This window comes from Cololabis saira, chromosome 3 (assembly GCF_033807715.1).
Source record: "Cololabis saira isolate AMF1-May2022 chromosome 3, fColSai1.1, whole genome shotgun sequence".
In the NCBI taxonomy this organism is placed as follows: domain Eukaryota; kingdom Metazoa; phylum Chordata; class Actinopteri; order Beloniformes; family Belonidae; genus Cololabis; species Cololabis saira.
In genome coordinates, this window is record NC_084589.1 from 27,842,070 (window position 1) to 27,863,519 (window position 21,450).

The 21,450-nt window shown below is 41.9% G+C and overlaps 2 protein-coding genes across 3 annotated transcripts; both read left to right on the forward strand.

The window, feature by feature from the left end:
• The first annotated feature begins 944 nt into the window (after positions 1–944).
• On the forward strand, positions 945–9,148 carry dbpb (D site albumin promoter binding protein b). Of its 2 annotated transcripts, none has more exons than XM_061716999.1 (5): positions 945–1,677; positions 1,839–2,123; positions 2,829–3,284; positions 6,083–6,366; positions 6,801–9,148. In XM_061716999.1, exons 2-5 carry the CDS (start codon positions 1,937–1,939, stop codon positions 7,014–7,016), a joined length of 1,143 nt encoding a protein of 380 aa, XP_061572983.1. In that variant the 5' UTR covers positions 945–1,677; positions 1,839–1,936; the 3' UTR covers positions 7,017–9,148. The 2 variants fall into 2 exon arrangements, with proteins under 2 accessions (XP_061572983.1, XP_061572984.1); XM_061717000.1 differs by having other exon boundaries at positions 952–1,677; positions 6,083–6,342.
• A 2,141-nt stretch (positions 9,149–11,289) lies between these two features.
• Positions 11,290–20,418, forward strand: ntd5 (ntl-dependent gene 5). The gene is made up of 8 exons (XM_061718419.1): positions 11,290–11,462; positions 12,663–12,797; positions 13,167–13,358; positions 17,775–17,898; positions 18,329–18,405; positions 19,115–19,297; positions 19,515–19,712; positions 19,802–20,418. Exons 1-8 carry the CDS (start codon positions 11,345–11,347, stop codon positions 19,882–19,884), a joined length of 1,110 nt encoding a protein of 369 aa, XP_061574403.1. The 5' UTR covers positions 11,290–11,344; the 3' UTR covers positions 19,885–20,418.
• Positions 20,419–21,450: the final 1,032 nt, after the last annotated feature.

A 21,450-nucleotide genomic window follows, 5' to 3' on the forward strand; every position in this document is an offset into this window, starting at 1 on the left:
GGGTTAAGGGCCCAAAGTGGTTGACCTCAGTTGCAATCCAGGGACTACAATCCAGGGTTACCCTCTGTAACCCCCTATGGTGGATTAAAACGCATTTTGTTTGCAGTCACAATATTAATCACATATATAATTTCTCAAAGCGGTGTGACAAGTTGGTGAACATTTAAGAGTTTAATTTAAAATTAAATAAAGTAAAACGTGGTGTCTCAAGCTAGATTTCCTCAGGATTGAAGCTGACAGCATTGTCATATTCACTCTTTGAAATGCTCACAAGAGCTGTCTTTATAATAATCTATTTTCATCAACTTTGGGGTGTCTTAACTGAGGAGAAAAGCAGTGGTGAATTCCTGTGGCGCGCTTTGTTTTGCATGTGCTGTGCCACTGTACTGTCGACGAGACAACCCTCGCGCTTTTTCGCATTTCGAACCGGTCTCACGCGGCAGTGGCATGCACGGCGGGGAATCCGAGCGGGCGGGGCTGCTCGACCTAATTCTGACCAATGGGAGCCCGCCGTGGGCGGAGCCACTGCTGTCTCCGACCAATCAGCGTGCGAGCCGCCAGCGGACAGGTCTGTGCTCCGCGTGCATGGCACACGTGAGTGGGGACTACTATTGTACGCCGGGAGGCAACGTGCTGAAGCGATCCTGCTCTAGAAAAAACGGCACACTCACGTTTTCCGTGGATTACCAGGAAACTGGAAGTCTTGCAGTAGCAGCCCGGCCTCCCAAGTCTAAAACTATGCTCAGAATCAATAAGAGTTATAATATTATTATTAAAGAGTTGGTTTACATATTATTACACTCAAAAATAAAAGTATTCATTTATTTTTTGACGTTTTTTTAACACAAGCACAGCTTTATTTTTGTATTTTAAAGTGATTTTCGTGTACACATACAAAAAAACCTGTCCCTGTACCTGTCTGTCCGACAAAACAAACAGCAGCGCTCCTCCAGGCGCGCTCGAGAGTGGGCGTGGCCATGAATAATATGAGGTCATTATTCATGAGCCAGGCCACGCCCCTTTTCTCCCGTCCCGCTCGCCTGCTCTGTGGGGCGTGACGTCACGTGAACCGCCCGTGTCCGTTCCAGCTGAGAGCAGCAGGGAGAGGACGCTCGGACGTGGACGTCTGATCCGAGCCCGTGCGCCCGTGACTGCGTTCACCGGATGCAAAAAAGTACAGACAGAGAGGAAACGACCCCTTCTCCCCCCCCCTCGACGGACAGCAGAGCGTGACAGCAGAGGAGAGAGAAGCAGCAGCAACACAACTTGTCATCTGACCAATACAGACACTGCTCTCGTGGTTGGGTGCTTTATTTTTTTTGTGTTTTGCTTTTTCCTCTTGTACACAGTTTTATTTACGGAGGAATTGTTTTCTTTTAGTTGTATTTTTTTTAAATCTGTTTTATGCAGCCCCAGACGACCAACTCTGGATACTGCTTTTCAAGTTTGAGCTGAGATATTTTTTCAGTGCAACGCACTGGTTATTTTCAAGCCTTTTGCATTTTTATTATGGACAGTTTTCCTGTTTTCACGGTCTGACTGTCCCTCCCACACTGCTCCTGCGAGGATTTCAGCTTGATTTCAGCAGTTTCAACAATATTCCGACAGCAATGGAGTACTTAAGTGAAAATATTCCTTCAAGGGAATAAGAATCTCCATACAACAACAGCTTGACAGGTAAGAGCTGCACTTGTTTTTTAATGTCTTGCAAGTATTTTACAGCATAACACTACACGTGAATGCAAAAATTGCTTTATTCTGCATGGATGCATCTCAAAACAACCTATCTTTCTCTCTCCCTTCTCCACACACACACACACATACACACACACACACAGTCACCAGACATATCTGTCCTATTGCTAGGTACTCTGGTCTGAGTGCATCACCCCTTCAAGTGCCCCAGGTGTCTGTTCACGGCCCCATCCGGTCCAGGATGTCCAGGCAGCTCACTCAGCTTCCGACCCCCGACCTCCCAGCTGGGGCAAGCCCACAGTTTGGAAGTTGCTCTCAGCCTGGAGGCTCGCTCACAGGTGGGCATGTCAACTCCATGTCTGGGCTGAAATCCCTCCTGCAGCACCCCATGAAAGGAGACCACCGTTTAAAAAACGGTGACACAAAAGGTGAGAAACTTTTTTTTTATCTTTTTTTTAATTAACTGTTTATAGTGTTAATTGTCTACCATTGTCTACCCATTGTTTTTGTTTTTTGTAATATTAAATGATATGGCAAATGGATGAAATTTGACAAATATAAAGGCAGAGAAATTTCACACCAAAGTCTCATGTGCGTGCACATGCTGAAGATGACTCCTCCATGACCCTCATGAGTATTCACAAGGGTTATTATCCCTGGTGCTATTTAAAATTAGTATCCAGATTACAGTAAGCTTCAACATGTTTTGGTTTAGTTGTACTGCTGAATGCAGGCATGCATTTAGGTTGTTTTCTTCTCTTTTTTTTTGCCACCAAACACAAGTCCAGCTGCTGTGAGATTTGTTCAGGAGCTTGTGTGTGTGTTATGACAACAAAGTGGTTTTGGCGCTTGCCTAATGCTGCAATTCAACTACCATCTGTTCCATCTGTGAATCTGTATATGTGGTTCTATGAGGGAGGGAAAAGATGGCGGGAATTTGTGGATGTGAATCTTATGGATGCACCTGCCTCTCTATTTATTTTTTTCTTACATTTTCATAGCAAAAAGTTAGTGACTAAAATATTTCAAGAACATGCTTTGTTGATAGAACCTTTGCTTGTAGCGACAGCCATTAAAGTTGCACCAAAAGCAATGTTCTTCACCTTCATTCTCCTCTTTCTTTTCTCTCTCAGACAAAGACAGACTCGACCTTGATGAGGAGTCTTTGGACGTGTGCGCTATGAGGAATGGCAATGGAGTAATCAATGGTAACAACAACAATAATGGCTGCACAGGAGGAGGTTCTGGTGGAAATGCAGGAGGGAGCTACAACCAGTTCCTGGGACCCCTCCTGTGGGATCGCACCTTGCCTGCAGATGGAGGCCTCTTCCAGCTTCAGTACATGGACTTGGAGGAGTTTCTGACTGAAAATGGAATGGGCAGCATGAACAACAATAACAGCTCCAGTTCGGCCCAGATCCCCTCACAGAGCTCCCAGTCAGCTGTTCCCAGTCAGAGCTCCCAGTGCCTACCGCCCTCATCCCCGCCTGGATCTTCACCCTCTTCCTCTTCCTCTTCGTCCCCGTCTCTCATCGGTCTGGAGGTGGCTCAGCCGCAGGGCCTTGGAGGAGGAAATGACTGTCTGCATGGTGAGTTAACTGATTTGTTATTGAGGGAATAGATGGTCAGTTGTGCCAGACTGTGAAAATGAACAACAATTCATTGTTAAGGTTTATCCATATCACCTCGCTCGCAGCAGCAATCATAGAAGACAGTCCTGCAAGGTTTGCACAGTTGACGAGCCCAAAGACACAATGTACCCTGCCTCTGATATGAGTATTCAATACATGTGGCGATGCAATCAAGGTTATTTGGTGTGGCTGTTATTTTTCCTCTGGGTTTGTGATTCAGCACTTTAACTGTTCTTTGAGTTTTAAAACAAATACCATGGTGACATCTGGGGTCAAACTGGGTCACATGGCTCTAAAACAGATCACGTTTAAACTTATGGGTGATTACTGGGTGATTAACCATGAAATGTACATTTTAGAGGGTGCAGGATAATATTTGGATGAGGTACTGGAGAGATGTGGACGACCAAAACCTAAAAGGAATCAGAGAGAGAAAAAAAAAGAAGAAAGTCCTGAGTTTTTTTTGATGAGTCAACTTTATAGCAGTGACGAGGAGGTTTGGTGGAGCTTGGCATGTGATCTATGTACTGCAGTCTACTGTACAATCAGCATTCACTCCCAGCCAATAGTTGACGGGCAGCAGGGTCAAAACACAACCCAGAGAGAGAAGCACACAGGGAGAGCAGTGTGTGGAGTGTTTGCGGTTGCGTGTCTTTTAAATCTCTCCCCACTTCACACGCCACAGACATGTGCACGCGTCGGTACACGTGCGGAGGCAGGGAGTTCTTGAGTGAGAGAACTCGAGGCAGGGCCAGTACACATGTAGGAGGAGCTCACGGGGGTGGGGGTGGGGGTGGGACGGACAGCAACAATAGTTTCCCTCCCTGCACTGATGGATTTAGAACTGAATATTTAATCAACAGTGAATGACATTTAATAAACCAGTATCCTGAAAATATTTTTTTATTTTATGCGATATTGACTCTTTTTTTTTTTAAGTCAACAACAAAGTACATGCTTATAAAATGTGATAAATCATTTATATTGATAAGATTTACCCTCATGATAAATTACAAGATAAAAAAAAACAGACATACGGTCATGATACAAAATGTATGAAAGTGAGTTTACTTTTGGTGAAAACTGAACGCGTATTTCACGTGAAGTCTCTCAAAATGTGAAACTGGAGAAGCTGAATCCTAGTTTGCAGTATCATAAAGCTGCCCAACAAACAGCTGCTTCATAAATTTTGAAGCAGGCCTTCGCAGCAGCCTCAGGCCTTCTTTGGAGCCCTGTCGTACAAGTTCTGAGAGGCATTTCCCCGCACATTGGGTTCTTTCTTAAAAATAAAAGCCCACTGTTGTTTGAGGGTAAGAAACACAGGGACAGTAATACACCAAATCTACTTTGCAACTCTGTGATCCAGAAAAAAACAAACACACAACCACTAAACCAGGTGATTGCGCTAACTAGTTCCTGCTGGTGGGTTTAAGCAGCACAGCACCACATACAGTTTGCCAACAGTAAACACAAGATCAAGTAATGTTTGGACCTGCTGATTGTACAATGCTATAATTGTTTTACTGCATTAGGTAGGCATTAGCCTTGTGGAATATGGAAAACAAGAGTGAATAATGTGTATTTAGTGTGAAAATGTACCCCCACACAGTTCAGCCATTATATTTAGGCAAAACCATTGGCAGGTTCTTGCACATTACATTATATATGGCAATAGATCTGTAATAATCTTTCCTTTTTTTTCCACAACACTTATCTTTTTGCCCGTTTTATCACCCTGGATACTTTTGAAAGTGATCTTGGTTTCCTTTCATATGTAGATGATAGGCATTTATGCTGTCATACTACCTTTTATTTTGTAAATTTGTTCAGGTTTTTGTTCTTAACTGTAACGGTGATGGTTGGAGTGAACGTGTGTGGTGATTTTTTTAGTCAAGGGTTAAACCTAATGCTCAAAGGGGAGCAGAAGTCTGTTGAGTAAGGGTGATTGGGCCTTAAAGGGGGTGGGCTGATGTATAGCCCTGCACAGGCCCCATGTAAAGAAACTGGCTCTGAGGGGAGGGGTGACCACTTGCATAACATTTCTACTGATATATTTTGCTAGAGACATTAGTACGGATGCTGGATTTTGTCTGTGATAATTGCCAAGTAGTTTAAACGATATAAGTCACAAATAACATCTTCTGAGTAATCAGCCTGATTTGCAAATATGATTATTCCCAGTCTTGTTGAGGTACTTTACTCCTCATGGCATGATGTCATTCCCTTTTACTGGGTTCAGAACTATTTGACAGTTAATAAGTGCATAATAAATCATATCTACAAAGTTAATTCCTAAGTTTGATCAACTATATATGATGTGGTTTGACAATTCAAGTATTTCTCAAGTCATCCATTTTGTGTCCCCTGATAAGTTAATCTGTTCATGTATGGTATTATGTGATTGCACTAAGTTTTATATGGTGTATTATTTAATAATTATGGCAACTAATTCACTTTTTTTCATACTATTGAATTCGACTGAAAAAAGCTTATTCTTTGGATTCAGCTGCAGAATAAGGAATGTTGTTTTGAACATTGAATACAGCAGCTCTCTGCTCCCCCCTGGTGGCCAAAAAACGACACTACATATGTGGTTCGGTTAACTTTATTTCAAGTTTAAAAAAAGTCTGTGAAGGTCTGTGAAAAGTGTAGTTTGTGGACTGTTGTAGTTTATCTAAATCTGACATTAATAAAAGAAGACTGATATGTTTCAGTTAACAGTATTTAACACAGATTTCTTTTCTTTTCAATTCCAGGGAGCCAGACGAGTATGAACGACTCTTGTGAGTCACCTTGTTCGTCCTCCTCGTCCTCCTGTCCACCTCTACTGACGCCAACGGACAGCGGGCCAGACGGCTGTGGAATGTTTGAGATGGAACCTTCAGACGTGACCATGTCTAGCGTCTCAAGCCAGCAGAACTTTGACCCCAGAAGACACTCTTTCAGTGAAGAAGAGCTAAAGCCACAGCCAATGATCAAGAAAGCTCGCAAGATCCTGGTGCCAGATAACATGAAGGTGAGACCACAGAGGAAAATTGAGGTACTTGTGATGGATTTCATAAACTGATTATAACATTATTTGATACCATAATGAGTTACATTGAAGGCACATATTATCAATTTAATGAAAATAAGACGTCAGTTGAGTTGGATTATTTAATAGAATAAAGTGTGTACATTTTTAGTAGCTTGTTCTTGAAGTTTATCTGCGTTTAGATTGTAACTGAGTCTTGACAAACTGAAGTTGAGGCATTTAGTAAAAAAGCTAAAATAATAAATCAATAAATTCATTCACAGCCTCCCACGTTCCCAGGAACGTGGTGGGAGTTTAGCTGCATGAGAACAATACACACCTTTGAGCATTCATTGATTCTTTTCTTCAAGTAGTCAGTTCTTTTAAGTTGCATGATAAAAGCATGCTGGATCACAAACGGATGTTGAATTAAAACAAATACATTTTTGTCCTCTTTTTAGGATGAGAAGTACTGGAACAGGAGGCATAAAAATAATGAAGCAGCAAAGCGATCCAGAGACGCTCGCCGTCTCAAGGAGAACCAAATATCAGTGCGTGCCGCTTACTTGGAGAGAGAGAACGCTGCCCTCCGACAGGAGGTGGCTGAGATGCGGAAGGAACTGGGCCGCTGTCGCAGCATCCTTAGTAAATACGAGAATCGTCTTGCTGACCAGTGATGATGGCATCGAAGAAAATCAGGAAGAGGAGGAATATAAGCTGGATTAAATCTTAAGACTCTGATTTTCTGTGGTGGCATAATGGACAGAATGGGGTCAAGATGATGATGATGGTGGGGAAGACTGTAATTATGATGATGAATGTATAAGACGAAGAGAAGGTTTGCGCATTGAAGCTCAGGTGTCTTGTTTTGTCAAGGTTTCTGCTCTTTAAAGTGATTGATGGACAGAATAATTTAAGAGAAGAAAGATGTTACTTTTAAGAGTTTTGTTAATGGAGAATTGTATATTTTTATAATACTCAAGAAAAATTTAGAGGAAGAGCAAATCTGGAGAATAATTTTGTATATTTTCTACATGTGTGGGACAGAGCGATCCGGGAAAGTTATGGTAAATATTTTATTGTAGACGAGTCAGGAGATGTCTAGCATCCATTGATGGGCATTTTTTGGACTTTTTATAGTCGCTGTGCAGCAGCAGGGTTGAGGATGCGTGTAACAATTGTAATATAGAGAGCAAAATTAAGTTAAATCATATAGTTAAACTTTTTTTCTGGATTATACTCGAGCACTTAATTTTTTCGTGTCATGTTTCTGTCACTGGGCATGCTCGAGAGAGAGATAGACAGAATGGTAGTCATGAGGGTACACGACCTATACACTTCAGCACTATTCTTGATATTTTTCCTGACCAGTTTTTGTGTTTTTTTTTTTAATTTCAATCTACAACATCATCCCTTTTGATCGTCTTTAGTTCCCCTCTCTTTCTACCTTGTGTTTAACTTGAATGGAATGGTACATCTTTTATAAAATCCATACTTGGATCTCCTTTCCTCCATCCCAGTGGGGTGTTCTCAGTCCGCTTCGGTGTTTTGTGCTGGTGAAAGTCCGTGGTGGAGCTCTGACTAATTCTGCTCCTCTGCATCCTCTTTGAGCTGCTCCCGTATTTTCTGTATCCACTTCTCTATTTCCATCTGCTCACACTTACTGCAAGTCCCCCTCACAGCCCAGAGCGAACTTTTCCAATATAATTTTGTCCTCTCGTGTGCCTCCGTGGTGCATAGACGATTAAAATCTCAGTGTTGTAATGTACTCTAAAATAGTGATCAATCCTCACAGTAAGACGCACATTGTAACTTAACTGTATTAAATGGAAACACTTTTATTATGATCATACTTGGAGGAAGAAATCTCCTGTTTATTGACTAGGCCTGTTTTATATATTTGATGTATTTCAGGAGATGGGTTGAGTACCCCCATTGAGTGGAATGGTGTTAATTTCTCAGATTTCTGGGAGAAGTAAAAGCCAAAATATCCTCTTTATCTACAAAGCTTGTTGCTATTTAGTGCTTTTTTTTTCATACTTCTCTTTCCTCACGGTTTTACCTACTTTGTACGGTATCTATTAACTTCTCTGTGTACCTAAAACACCTACACAAGGGCAAAGTACACTTTATTATGTTCCTAGGGGAGGGATGACTAGTAATAGAGTGTGATATTATTCCCGTTAATGACCATGATAAATAGTCACCATTACAGCTATTGTTATTGTTATAATTATTATGATTATCCCTCTTATTGTTGTTGTTCTGTATTATTGAATGTTTTACTTTCTTTGGATGAACATGATCTGTTGCACTTTGAAACATTTTGATCTTCAGAGATGCTGTTCAAATGGAAAGAAGAAAAAGAAAAGAAAAGAAACCCTCACCCACAGACATAAAGCATTACTCTTTTTTTTTTTTTGCTCTTTGACGCCACCGCCACCATCTCTGACCATGGATTTTATAAACATGGACCAGTAACCTGAACCCGTTGTTCGCCAGACTTATTTTACCTTTCATGACAACTTCTTCTGTCCCCCCCAGCTGTGTGTGGACTATGCACGCGACTGATATGCTTCTTGTCGGTTTCTTTCTGCCTTTATCACTCCATTCAGTGATTGTTCGCTCTTCCAGCAGGATTTAGTCTCTAATATCGTCACAGATGTGGTTGATAAATCTTGTAGTGACACTAACTAATCAACTGCCCTGCTGCATCAGTAGTGTCCATGGTGCCCAGCCCGCCAGTCAGTGCTGGTTGTTTGGATGTAGTTGAAATTTCCCAAAAAACACCAATAAAAGATTGTTCTGATTCACGGCTCTTTATTTCCTTCTTTATGCTTTGAATTCAAGTGTGATCTGGAACTGAACCCAATTTGAGACGGGGAGGAATGGGACACGGAGGCCACATTTCTGTCTGTTAACCAGATGCCATGGGATTTTCTGAAGCTGTTTGTTGTGACATTTTCTCTGTTGGTTCACATTGTGTGCGTTCCGAAAGAGGATAAATATGCATTCTTGCCCAACGAATTCAGCGTTGACCAACTTAGGCATTTAAGGAGTATTTTACACGTTCCTGAACAAAGTTCACTCGATTGTACATCAAGTGACAGAAAAAGAGTGTTCTACTTCTTCCTGGTCTTAAAACTATAAAAATACAACATCAGAAGAGCTGCAAAACATGATGCAGGCAACTTTCAATATTTGATATAAACTAAGCTAAACTACGTAATGTTTGAAAATCTAACCACAAGCTATAATTCAAACCTACGTTGAGCCATTGCTAGCTGCAGTTACTTAAAGACGTCCTTATCAAGCTCCCACTTGTCGTGGAGGAATTTTGGCTGACTGTTACCAACAAATTTACGCTGACGTCTTCCAGACAATTTATTTATGCCCAGCTCTCTTGAGGCGCTATCACAGATTTTCAATTGAATCGAAGTCTGAAAGTTTTGGCCTTTCTGTTGTAGATGGGTCAGCTTGCTTGAGATCATTGTGTTGTTGATCTATCTGTTGGACAGATGACTTAATATTCCCTCACCGGGTACTTTCTTAGGTACACGAGGAATAACTAACAAAGTGGGGAGTGTATGTATAAACATTCACAGTCAGCCCAATGACTGCGAGTTGTCTAGGTCCTGTGGTTGCAGTCCAAGCTCAAACAATCACCCCTCCACCACCGTGCTTGACAGTTGATATGAGATAATTAAATTATTGTCACATTGGTGGTGGGTAATGTGGAAACATTTCTCAACTTTGGTCAACTGTTGCAGTTTGCTAGGAGGGTTTTGCATGGATGCCTTCCAAACAAACCAAAAATGTTCACTCTTTTCTTTCATCCATCCATTATCTACACCCACTCATTCCCACTCAGGCTCACATAGATGGAAACCACAAATTCACTTCTACAGGTAATTTAGAATCTCCATTTTGTCTAACATGAATATTTTTGGACTGTGGGAGGAAGCCTGCATACCTGGAGAAACCCCACACCAGCATGGGGAAAACATGCACACACAACTCCACACAGAAAGACGCCAACCAGGGCTTGAACTAGCAACCTCCTTGCTGAGAGGCCACCCACTGTTTTCTAATTGTGTCGTAAATAACCCTAACATTTGACATGCTAAATGAGGCCTGTGGACATTGCATGGAATTAACTTGGGTTGAACCTGCTGGGATGTTCGTATGTCAGAGTTAAGCAGCTGTCTGTAATCTTTTCCAGTTATGAAAGATCTTTGTCACTGTAGAACGATGGAGTACAGTTATATCACTTCCCTGATTAAGGAGGAAACATTGTGTTTATACACATTTCAGCGCTCCAGACCCGTAGACAAACAACGTTTCTGAGAGGTTTCTAGAGGTTTCTAGAGGTTCTGACATCAAGTGAATTAAATTATCAGCTCTTATTTTGATAGGGTACTACTTCTGTATTATGATTTAGGTATATGATACATAGGTGTTTATTTGAAATTATACTTAATACATTTGAATACCCTGTAAAATACCTTAGGGATGAAAGTGAGTCGCCTTTCTTTTTCGCATGATTGGAAATGTGGTGTTAACAGACCTGATGTCCTTACAAATAGGAATGCTGCCCAACACATTTGAGATTTAACATAATTGTGATAAAAGTTGACAGAAATAACACCTGTTATGTCTGCTTATATTTATGTTAAGCAACGAGCCAGCTAAGCCAGCATCATTGTGTACCGCATGCAGGAAGACAGCAGTTATTATTTCAAGTAAAATGCATCAATTTCTCCCTTTGATAGCATTCCCCGTGTGTTTGTTGTGAGTTTATGTAATCATCATGTACTTGTCATCCCCCTTTATCTGCCGTATCAACAGAAATGGGTGAAAGGTCCCTCACAATGGAATTTTCCTCACTTCTTTCCTTCTCAACACGAACCAGATGTTTGCTCCAGGGCTGTACTCTTTCTGAATTTATTCCCCTCCCTGGATCTCTCTGCCCCCTCTACCCCCCTTTGTTCACCCTTCCTTAAAAATGCCTTGTTTGCGAGTCCCTCAGTCATACCGCCTGACGGCAGCTTTGAGGATGGACTCTGCGCTGCTGCTGCTGGCCCTGTGGGCTCTGACTGGAACGATGTACCTTCAGGCTTCAGGTAAGCCCTCCACTGCTGCAACCTGGAAAAGCACTGACTGCTACATGAGAATTAAGCATAATTATAGCAAAATATCATGGAACTGGGGAATAATCAAGGATTCTTAAACAATAAATCATTAAACAGGTAGGGATTTCTCCACATGGATGTTTAAATATATATGTTTGGAGTTAAGTTAATCATTTGCAATAACCCAGGCTGGAGATAAACACTATTATCTGTATATGTTACACATTTGCATTTTCATGGAACACTAATAGAAAACAACTAATCTGAATCAGTAATGTTGATATATGTCTTGTTTGCCAGCATTTTATTCAAATATATGCATACCAGTCAAACCAGTAATTTTTGTGTGTGGTTATTATTAGTGGTTTTTAAGTCTTACATCATACCCAGACCTTCAGTGTACTCTGTGAATGCAACATGGATGTATGATCATCATATGCTTGTCCGACCGATTGTATGTTTCTCAGTATGTTGGTGCATACATTGTTACAGGCAGTTATCATCTAACATTGCAGGTGTTAAATATAAGCAGTGTGTCTCAGCGTTGTTCTGTGGTAATCAAGAGTGCATAAGGGGCAGTGCATGTAAGCTTGTGATCCTGCATGCTTTTGGGAGTGTTTCTGGAAAACAGGGAGCCCAGTATCTCTCCAGATCTTCCCCTCCTCTCACCCTCAAATGCTCTGAATATTGAGATATTGGAAACTGTATATTGCCAAAGTTACCTTGCACTCTGCAGTAAGAGGAGGATTTGGTGATATGATGCGTGATGGAGTACGTATGGAGAAAGGACAATGTTGCGCGTGGGCTGTAAGTATTGAAGTGCTCTTGTAGACTGATTTTTTTTTTTCCAGAAACAATTTGCAATTTTAGATTCAGTTTCTCAGCAGTGAAAACACTCAATACGTACTCACACTTTTCCATTTCCCAAAGATTGATAGCTGAATAGCAAAGAGCAACAAAGCCTGCCATCCAAACACTTACTCATCTGGCAACCTGGGTGGCGAATGTTTGCCCGGCCACCCACACTGAATTTGCTTTCCTTCGAACAGAAAACAAAGCAGAACTGGCAAACAAAATCTCTTTACGACCCTCGGAGTTTGAGGTTTCTTTTACAGCAGGCCCTGAATAGAATGGAAGTAAACAAAGGGACAATTATTGCAGTGGTGTGACAGTGTGTTGATTTCGTGACAGGGTCGTGTCCGGAGAGACTTCTGGGAGAGGAGAGGAGGAGGACGTGCCCTCGGCCCTGCAAGTCTGATGGAGACTGTGGCAGCAAACGCCAGTGTTTGTGTGACGGCCAGTGTGGTCTCAGCTGTGTGGCTCCAGGTAACAGCTCAGTTCTCACTGCAAAGTACTGTGAGCTTAGTGATTAAAAGGGTGTATGTGAATGTGCATCTACAACTGTTCTAGTGTATAACCATAAATGAGTGTTTTCAGGAAAGTCTGTATGCACGGAAAATGCAAATTGCTGAACACAAGCTTTTCATTACGCTTGTGTGTCGTAAACTGCAGTCCTGCGATTGAAGCCAATCTAGTTATACAACCCCAGTTAGGTTTTGTTCTAAGTGGTTTAAAATAGCCACGTCTGTCATGTTGCTCAGAGAACAATTCAGCATGTTCTAGGAGATGTTTTCTTCCTCATCTCTTATTTTTCTCCCCTGTCCCCTCCCTCTGCTTGATCTGTTTTCTCCTCAGGTCGTACTTGTCCCTGGCCTCTTCCTCTCAGTGAAAACTCAGAGTCACGCCTCCTCTCTCCCACTAACTCCTTCTCTGCCCTGCTGGAAGTGCGCTGCAAGCCAGGCTTCAAATTGCCCAGTGGCCTGGATGCCACTGTTCGCCGTTGTCAGGGTGACCGACAGTGGAGTGGGGATGAGCCCATCTGCACAGGTGGGTCTGAGTGTGTGCGCTCTCTTCTCCTGTCGGCTCGCTTCATGAAAAGGAATTCACACCAGGGGTGCAGATCATGAGAGTATTGTGCGATGTGTTTTTAACTCAGAGTATTTCTCGCGTGCACATTGTGCTTCAAGTACATTTGTGGTTCAGTCATGAACCAGGAACGAGTGCAGCTCTTTGTGTTTGTGGTTTGTTTACACAAGACTGTAAGGAAAAGAGAGAGACATACAGGAATGAAACCCCTCTGTCCCTGTGTTGACTTAGACCTTGCACAACGCCAACCTATTCTCCCGATCACCATAGCAACCTGTGATCTGAGTTCAGAGTGGCCATCTGAAGTTATTTCATCTGATCTGATAATAAGTTTTGAAGAGGCTATGTAAGCGTGATGTGTGTGTGTGTGTGTGTACTCTCATGGCACATAAATATGCATTTCCTATGTGTATGTACTCACTGCATAGGAATGAAACATGTGTTTTTGCCACTGTGTTTGTAATATTTTCATGCTGTATGTGGTGTTCTACAGTGTTTGATTGTTGAATTGGATGGTATTATTCAGGATGCAGTACAACACCGGGAAAATGTTGTTAGATGAAACTTACCAAACACTTCATGCATACTCAGGAAACTAATGGTGATCTGTTGTTTCAACAATATTAAGAACTGTAACTTTCCTGAGGTACAGAAGTACTGGTCAAGTTACTTTGCTAGTTCTTTTTTTTCAGACAAATAATTTAGGTTTTTAATTACCTGACATGTTTTGGTGATTCCTTTTGCCTTCATCAGAGTGTGAAGGCAAAATCTGAAGAATTGTCAGGTAGTTAAAAACCTAAATTATTTGTCTAAAAAAAAATGTGCAAAGTGATTGTAAACCAGGGACAAAATAAACTTTATTAACTTTATTACTGGTCAAGTTGCCTGCAAAATCAACTTCACTCTCAGAACGTGCAACAGAGCTAAAGGCAAACATTGACCCTCTGATTGAACAATTTGATTTGTGACTGAATATTTAACTTACTATCAATGTAAGCCTTGCAGGGAAGTCCAGTCCCGGGGGGCCACTGTCCTGCATAATTGAGATGTTTCCCTAGTCCAACACATCTTGAAACAAATGACATTGTCCTGAACAGACGTGTGCTGACATTGATGATAAGCTGATGACGATCCATTCATTTGAATCAGGCGTGTTGATGCGGGGAGACATCTAAGACATGCAGGACAGCAACCCTTGAGGACTGGAATGGGACACTGCTGGCCTAAAGTATAAAGACAGGGTCAAAACATGCACTTGGGAATTTCGATTTGCGCACTCAGCATGGGAACTTTCCTTTCCTTTGCATCTCTAAACAGATGACCACAAAAATGTCTGTTTTATGTTGCTTCAGTTTTTGTTTGAAACCAAATCTTTTCTTTACTTCCACAAATTCTTTACTCTATTAGAGAAAACTTGAATTTTCTCATGTGGATTTAGGTGACAAGTTCCAGTTAGAAAACGTTGATATCATTTATAGGCATTGACCTCAAAGTAAAAGATTTGCAACACATAAGTGAAAAGTCTCTAATAACATCCGAAGCTGAAGTAATTTAATGCTTTTATTTGATGTTGATTTATAAAAACTGCACTACTGTGCCTCAGGACAATCATGTGGTGAGACACATTTTCCTTTTGTCTTTCTAAATTTAGAAGAACACAGACATCTGTGTAGATTTCCGAAAAATAAGACACGATGTGCTCTGTATCCTTACTACTTTCACCACTTTGCCATCAACACTCCTTATTATCTAGACTCATCTTAACCCAGCTGGTCTCACCCTTGGGATTTCTTATGTACTCAAAGATGTGAAATAAAGATAAAATTCTCAGCTCTCTCAAAGAGTATGGTCCCTTTGAGAGACAGGCAGAAGGTAGGTGGGTTCTGAATGTGTGAGAGTGAATATATTGTGTGTTCTCTGCATGTGTGTTATGGTGTGAGTTGAGCTCGTTCATGCCTGTTGAGAGACAGTGGGCAGCAGATCCCTGTCAGAGTGGCGCTGAGCGGCATGTGCACTCTGCGAGTGATTATGTGTGTGTGTGTGCATGTTTACGGTGAGGTAGAGAGGTATTTTTTGCTGGATGGATTGGATATGTATGCATTCGGGGGGTGGAATGCACATGTGTCACACGGTTTGTGTGTGAGTGCGTGTGTGTGTGGGCGACAGATCACAGTCAGGAGAGTCAGAGAGCTCTCTTGCTCATGCTGCTCCAGGCCTTTCTGTTCCCTGTTCTCCTCTCCTCTGCTCTCTCTTCTCATCTTCTTTTCCTCTCATCTCTTTCTCCTCTCATCCATTTTTCCATCTGAGCCCACTGATAAGGTCTCCCCACAATGGGAGCCAAGGACAAGTGTGCAGGTTTAGGCTGTTCAGTTTGTGTTGTGTGACTATGCGTCTACGCAGATGTTTGTGTGAAGAAAACAAACTGTTTTCTTTTTTGTGAACACCTAAACATCTTCAGTATGTTTTGGTTTCAGTTCTGTCGTTCATAAAAGTTAGAGTTTTATCCTGTAATTTTTTTTTTTGTAAAGATGAGTTTGATATACCTGCTTCATTGCAGTTTGTTGCCAGAGACTGTGTGGGTGGGAGCAGTAAGAGGCAGAAGAGGGGCGGTATGTGAAAACAGAACTCTGGCATTGGGCTCTTATCTGCAGCCAGACTTGAAACTCTCCCACTCCCATAGGTGCCTTTACATTCTTACATTAACGCTTCTCTGTTTCAAATGCCCAAGATAGTCCTCAGGCAAAAGCTGTCTCTGCATTTCAAAGCTAGTGTTCAGCTTCGAAATCCTGCACTAGATGCAGCACAGGTCACCGCAGCTTTATCCAAGCACCACTCTTGATATTTATATTTCTACAAGCATGAGCTACTCAAACTTTCAGGAGCAGGAGTGAACATTGCCAGGTGTTATACAACCACAGCTATAGCTGTGAGCCCAGAGAGGTGTGAGGAGGTATTTCACCTGCGTGTCGAACTTTGATTTTATTTGTTTAAAAGGGTCATTTTTATTAAAATAGAACAAGACAATAGATGAAGCAGCTCTTTGAGTCCCAGGATCCCTGGTATAAACAATTCAGATGGGCGTGTCGTTAGTTTTCTTTTGCCGTCCTGCTTTCTTTCATTTGTATCCTCTCACTGGTTTCTTCATTCTTCCTTTTTTTTATTTACTAGATATTGCAAACGTTCAGTTCAGTGGGAAGTTGAATTTGAAGTGTTTGTTGTGTCATCAGAATAATTTAGGTGTTAGTACTGTTACATGACAGGTTTAAAGTTGGATCAGAATGCACATTGGACACAAACTTTCTGCATCACTGCAATTATCTTACAGTTGCTTCATCGAACTTTCACAAAAGTCACACTGTGGTGGATGCATTAGTATCTTTTTAGTTGAGAGGGAAAAAATTATAATAAGTCCACAAGTTTGACTCAATATGTCATATACGGTAATTAAAGTAGTCAAAGTATACGTATTACCTTTGCAGAATAAAGCCCCCTGCAATTGCTGTCGTATTATGTGTTATTTTACTGTAATTACCATGAATGGTGTGTGCACGGCCTTTTCCTGTATTGAATTATTACCTTTCACATGTATTAATATCACTGTTGTAACTTTAGTTTTGCATTTATTATATAGTTTCTGATTATTATTTTACCTAACTATAACTATTTAATTTTTCAGAGCTATTACCTAAGTTTTTCATCTCAATGTATTTGTGGAGTTTTATATTGATCCCTCATCAACTCCAGATAAGGGAGCAAGTATGTCCAAAAAGGCATTTTAGTCTCAACACAACTGTTTTACTGTCCACAATGAAACAGGAAACAAGAACAAGAACAAAAACACACACTTTGAGCAGGTCAGTTGGATATCACCTGCAGATTACAGGGTTATCTCCCCTTCAACTACAATGCAATTACACACAACTGTAAATCTGTCAGTCATTTGCTGCGTCTGAAAATAAAAGTCCCATTTTATGTCTTGTTGATTTGCATAGTAAATTTAGATCTTTAGTTAAAGGTGCACAGATTTTTTATGACACTTTTTATGACATTCTCCCTTCCAATTTGTTCAAACTATTGTTTTTTTTTAAATTCTGATGCATTAGAATTAATGGTCTGAGGAGGAAATATTGGTTTTAAGTATGATATCGTATAAGTATAATACTGTATAATATACATACATATATATGTGTACATACATACATATTTTACTCTATCCTGTGATCATTCCTAACTCCAGAATTCCGATGGGAATAGTGTAACACTTCCTTTACGTTGCACTTTTTATTTTGAATACAGATTTTGAATATTTCCTCTTCCTCTACGTGTGAGTCAACCCTTATGCTCTGTTGTCTTCTTCTGCTCTTTCTTGATCCTCAGAGGTTGAGTCACCTGAGGCCACTGCTGTCCAAGCTTGCCCTCTGACTCCGGAGGTGATCAACACCTTCAGCATCCACGGTGACGCTTCAGTCGGGACTTCAATCCACTACAGCTGCCTGTCTGGGTGAGTGGGCCTCTGAGAAGCAGAAATACTACAGAGAAAGAGATGGGAGAAGCGAGGGATGGAGAGTGAAGACGAGAGAGGGAGTGAAAGGAAGGCTAGTGTGATGAGCAATGAATGGCAGGGAATTCATTTTGATCTCCCAGCTGACAATCCCTCCATTGAGCTAACTAGGTCATTACAGTCTAATCTTGAATTGACTCCCCTTTACGCACTGACTCATCTCGCAGGAAAAGATTAGCCTGAGTGGATGTGTCAGCCAGGACTGCACATACAAATGGTGAAAAAGAGGCAGTGGGAAAAGGGATCATTCACACCTTTTATAAATATATATATCTTATTCAAATCTATTTATGAGCTTCTTAGTTGCCAGTACTGCACATGCCCCCCCACCCCCTTCTAACTCCATTATGTTTCCTCCTTTCTCCTGCAGGGCAGACATAATTGGGAGCAGTGAAAATTTCTGCCAGGACAATCAGACCTGGCAGTATCCTCACCCCATCTGTAAGGGTAAGTGTACGCTTGCTCTGACCACATGTGGGAGAACAAGCAGATGTTTTGTTACTCCTTACCCTCTTTGCAGGGTTCCCTGCAGAACATGATTGAATACTGAATTATGTGTTTGTGAATGAGGTTAGAGATTCCAGATCAATCCTGGTTTTGCTCTCCCATAGTGTGTATCTGTGTGTGTGTGTGTGTGTGTGTGTGTATGTGTGTGTGTGTGTGTGTGTGTGTGTGTGTGTGTGTGTGTGTGTGTGTGTGTGTGTGTGTGTGTGTGTGTGTGTGTGTGTGTGTGCAGACGAGCCAGAAACACACAAACCCTTCAAATAGAATTTTCAAGAGCTGCTGCTCTCTTTCACGGTACTTCTCTGCACTCTTGTGGTGGAAGCTGGGATTTCACGGCCTGTTTAACACAGGACGGTACTTTAATGCTTCTTGAGGACTTATGAGGGAAGATGGATTTATTTAGAAAGTATTATGAATAAGTGAAATAGGCTTATTTCACTTTAAATAATTTAACTAAAGCTCACATAAAGCATGTAGTTTCATGCTTTAGAACTATAATCTCGATTTGGTCGAGCTGTTAAAAGGGGAACAACTGAACAACAGTGCATCCATCCCTTTAAGGAGCTACTCTTCTTTGGCTATTAACTATTTCAACAGTTGAGTAAAGATCAGATTACTCATTAATTATAATATACTCATTTCACTCTTTTAGAAATGTTCTGCCAGCCTCCAAAGGAAGTGGAGGACGGGTATGTGGTGGCTGTTCAGAAGACTGAGTATGACGTTGGCTTTGACATCCATTACCTGTGCAAAAAGAACTTCCTGTTGGACGGACCCCAGAAGATCACCTGTCTGCTGAACGGCAGCTGGAGCGACTCGCCGCCACACTGCAGAGGTGTGAAACAATTCAAATGTTCAAATATACTTGTTTGATGCACCAGTGCCGATGAAACTTGTTTTTTTACAATTCTAAGCAAAACACAGATATGTCAGTCCTTTCTGTCCTTTGTGATAAGTGTGTACATATCTGGGAATAGAGCACCAAGAGTCAAAAGAAGAAGAAGTTTTGATGTTTAAATGCGGCTTTTACACCCTGTTGAACATTCTTGCAGCTCGTTGTGTCATCCCTGCTGAGCGAAGCCGCGTGGTGATTGGTGGAGTGAAGCGCTGGCCATTTGATGTTACGGATGCCATCGTCCCCCACGGGGAAACTGTGACATTCTACTGCAAACATCCTCGGAAGCAGTGCAGCTTCACTGCATCCGAGACCTGCTATGATGGAAGGCTGCAGACGCCGGCCTGTTACCTCGGTAAACCCGCGCAGCCCACCCAGGCCTGTTCTGTCTGTCTCTCATCTGTATCTGTTTAACATTAACGCATCATCTCTTTGTTTTATCAGAGCCCACGTGGTTACAGTTCAAACTCTTTCCTCATCGGCTGGTATCGGAAATTGAAGCGTGTGAGTCTGGTGATGTGGAGTGATGACCTTAACCCACGCAACCCGTCCTGACGCACACCAACTCCACACCATGCTACCGTGACCCCTCTCGCAGCTGTGCCAGAACATTACTGTGTTATGATTCTGATCTTCTGGTCGTATGTTTTTCAGAGATATCGTGAATAAGCCTGTCTTCTGCCTCGAGGCCTTGTGAGTCAGAACAATGTTCTTGGCGTTCGTCTCCTTGTCCTCAACGCTATAAAAAGCAGGCATAGTTATAATATCTAAACTACTCAAGTATTACTTTGATCCTCCTCCAGCTTGAGCCCCTGCAGACCGTAGAAGCTACCGTACTCTAGGCCTTCATCGTGATGTAAAGTCCTTTAGAACCTGCTATACTCAACCTATTACGCTTGTGGTGATGTAGCCTACTCATGGGGTAAAAATCCCTGATTTGTCTGTGTGTTATTTCACTGGATGATCTTACTTTCCCAGTGTTGAGCTCGACGCATCAAGTCTTGAGGCTTGTAAGTTTTTATGATGTAAGTGATTTGAAATAAAACGATATGAAAATGAAACGTCTGGCTTCCTGGCTCTTTAAAGGAGACCTATTATGAAAAACATGTTTTCTCTTGCTTTAACATATATAAAGTGGTCTCCCCTCAGCCTGCCAACTCAGAGAAGGAGGAAAGCAACTAAATTCTGCAGTGTCTGTACAGCCGCCTGGATGATCCATCCAGTGTGATGTGGCTTCTACGAGCCATTCAGATTCTGCTCCCTTTCGTTACGTAACCAAAATGCAAACCACGCCCACTACTTAACACCGTGTCCTAACTGCATGCGAGCGTCCGATTATCGCGTTGCATAGGACGCTCTCTGTCCATCTCCCTCCAGCCAGCTGCCACTTTATTGAGGTTTTTGTAGTGAAATGAGGAGGAATCATAGAGATAACTTCTCATTTCAACTAACTGGATCAGCCGTTCCTCATCCGTGACTGTTTCCTACAGCGCTTTCAACCTGCTTTCAACGCGAGCGACAGGAAGAAAATAGAAGCAGGTTGTCCGACAAATGTTCAGCTGCGCTGCGTCGCTCGCGGCCAGTTAGGACAGTCCAATAGAAAATAAAGCAATGGAATTGATTTTGTCCCTGGTGCTTGCTCGCATCGCATGCAGTTATGACACGGTGTAACTCCACCGGCCGGAGCTTCCGCCATTTTTTCGTAGTGGTGTATCGCGTCATTCAGGCAGCCAATCAGCACATGCCTCATGATCATAGCCTCCCCGCCCACTCAGAATCCGTTATAGAGAATGAGGTTAGAGAATGGGAAGATAAAGACGTGGCTCAGAGGCTGAATTTCTAATTTATTTAGCAAAAACAATCAAAAGTTTGTTTTTAAGACATTCAAGGCCTGTTTAAAATAGGCATTAGATGCCATAATAGGTCCCCTTTAATGGCACGCACCAAAGTGAGCGCGTGTGATCCCACAGCCTCCCCTGTGCAGGCTGCAGGTTCAACTGTACTCATAGGCTGAACATGGCCACTGGTCGGACCCGGTAGGCTGCGACTCCATAGCAACTCCCTTTGACCCCTCCCTCCCTCAGCATTCGCAG

Bases quoted from the DNA above. Each gene is read 5' to 3' on its own strand.
- ntd5 (XM_061718419.1), top strand. From the start codon at position 11,345: ATGCCTTGTTTGCGAGTCCCTCAGTCATACCGCCTGACGGCAGCTTTG. The intron at 11,463-12,662 runs GTAAGCCCTCCA...ATTTCGTGACAG, and splicing joins GATGTACCTTCAGGCTTCAG to GGTCGTGTCCGGAGAGACTT. The intron at 19,298-19,514 runs GTGTGAAACAAT...ACATTCTTGCAG, and splicing joins CTCGCCGCCACACTGCAGAG to CTCGTTGTGTCATCCCTGCT.
- dbpb (XM_061716999.1), top strand. From the start codon at position 1,937: ATGTCCAGGCAGCTCACTCAGCTTCCGACCCCCGACCTCCCAGCTGGG. The intron at 2,124-2,828 runs GTGAGAAACTTT...TTTCTCTCTCAG, and splicing joins AAAAAACGGTGACACAAAAG to ACAAAGACAGACTCGACCTT. The intron at 3,285-6,082 runs GTGAGTTAACTG...TTTCAATTCCAG, and splicing joins AGGAAATGACTGTCTGCATG to GGAGCCAGACGAGTATGAAC.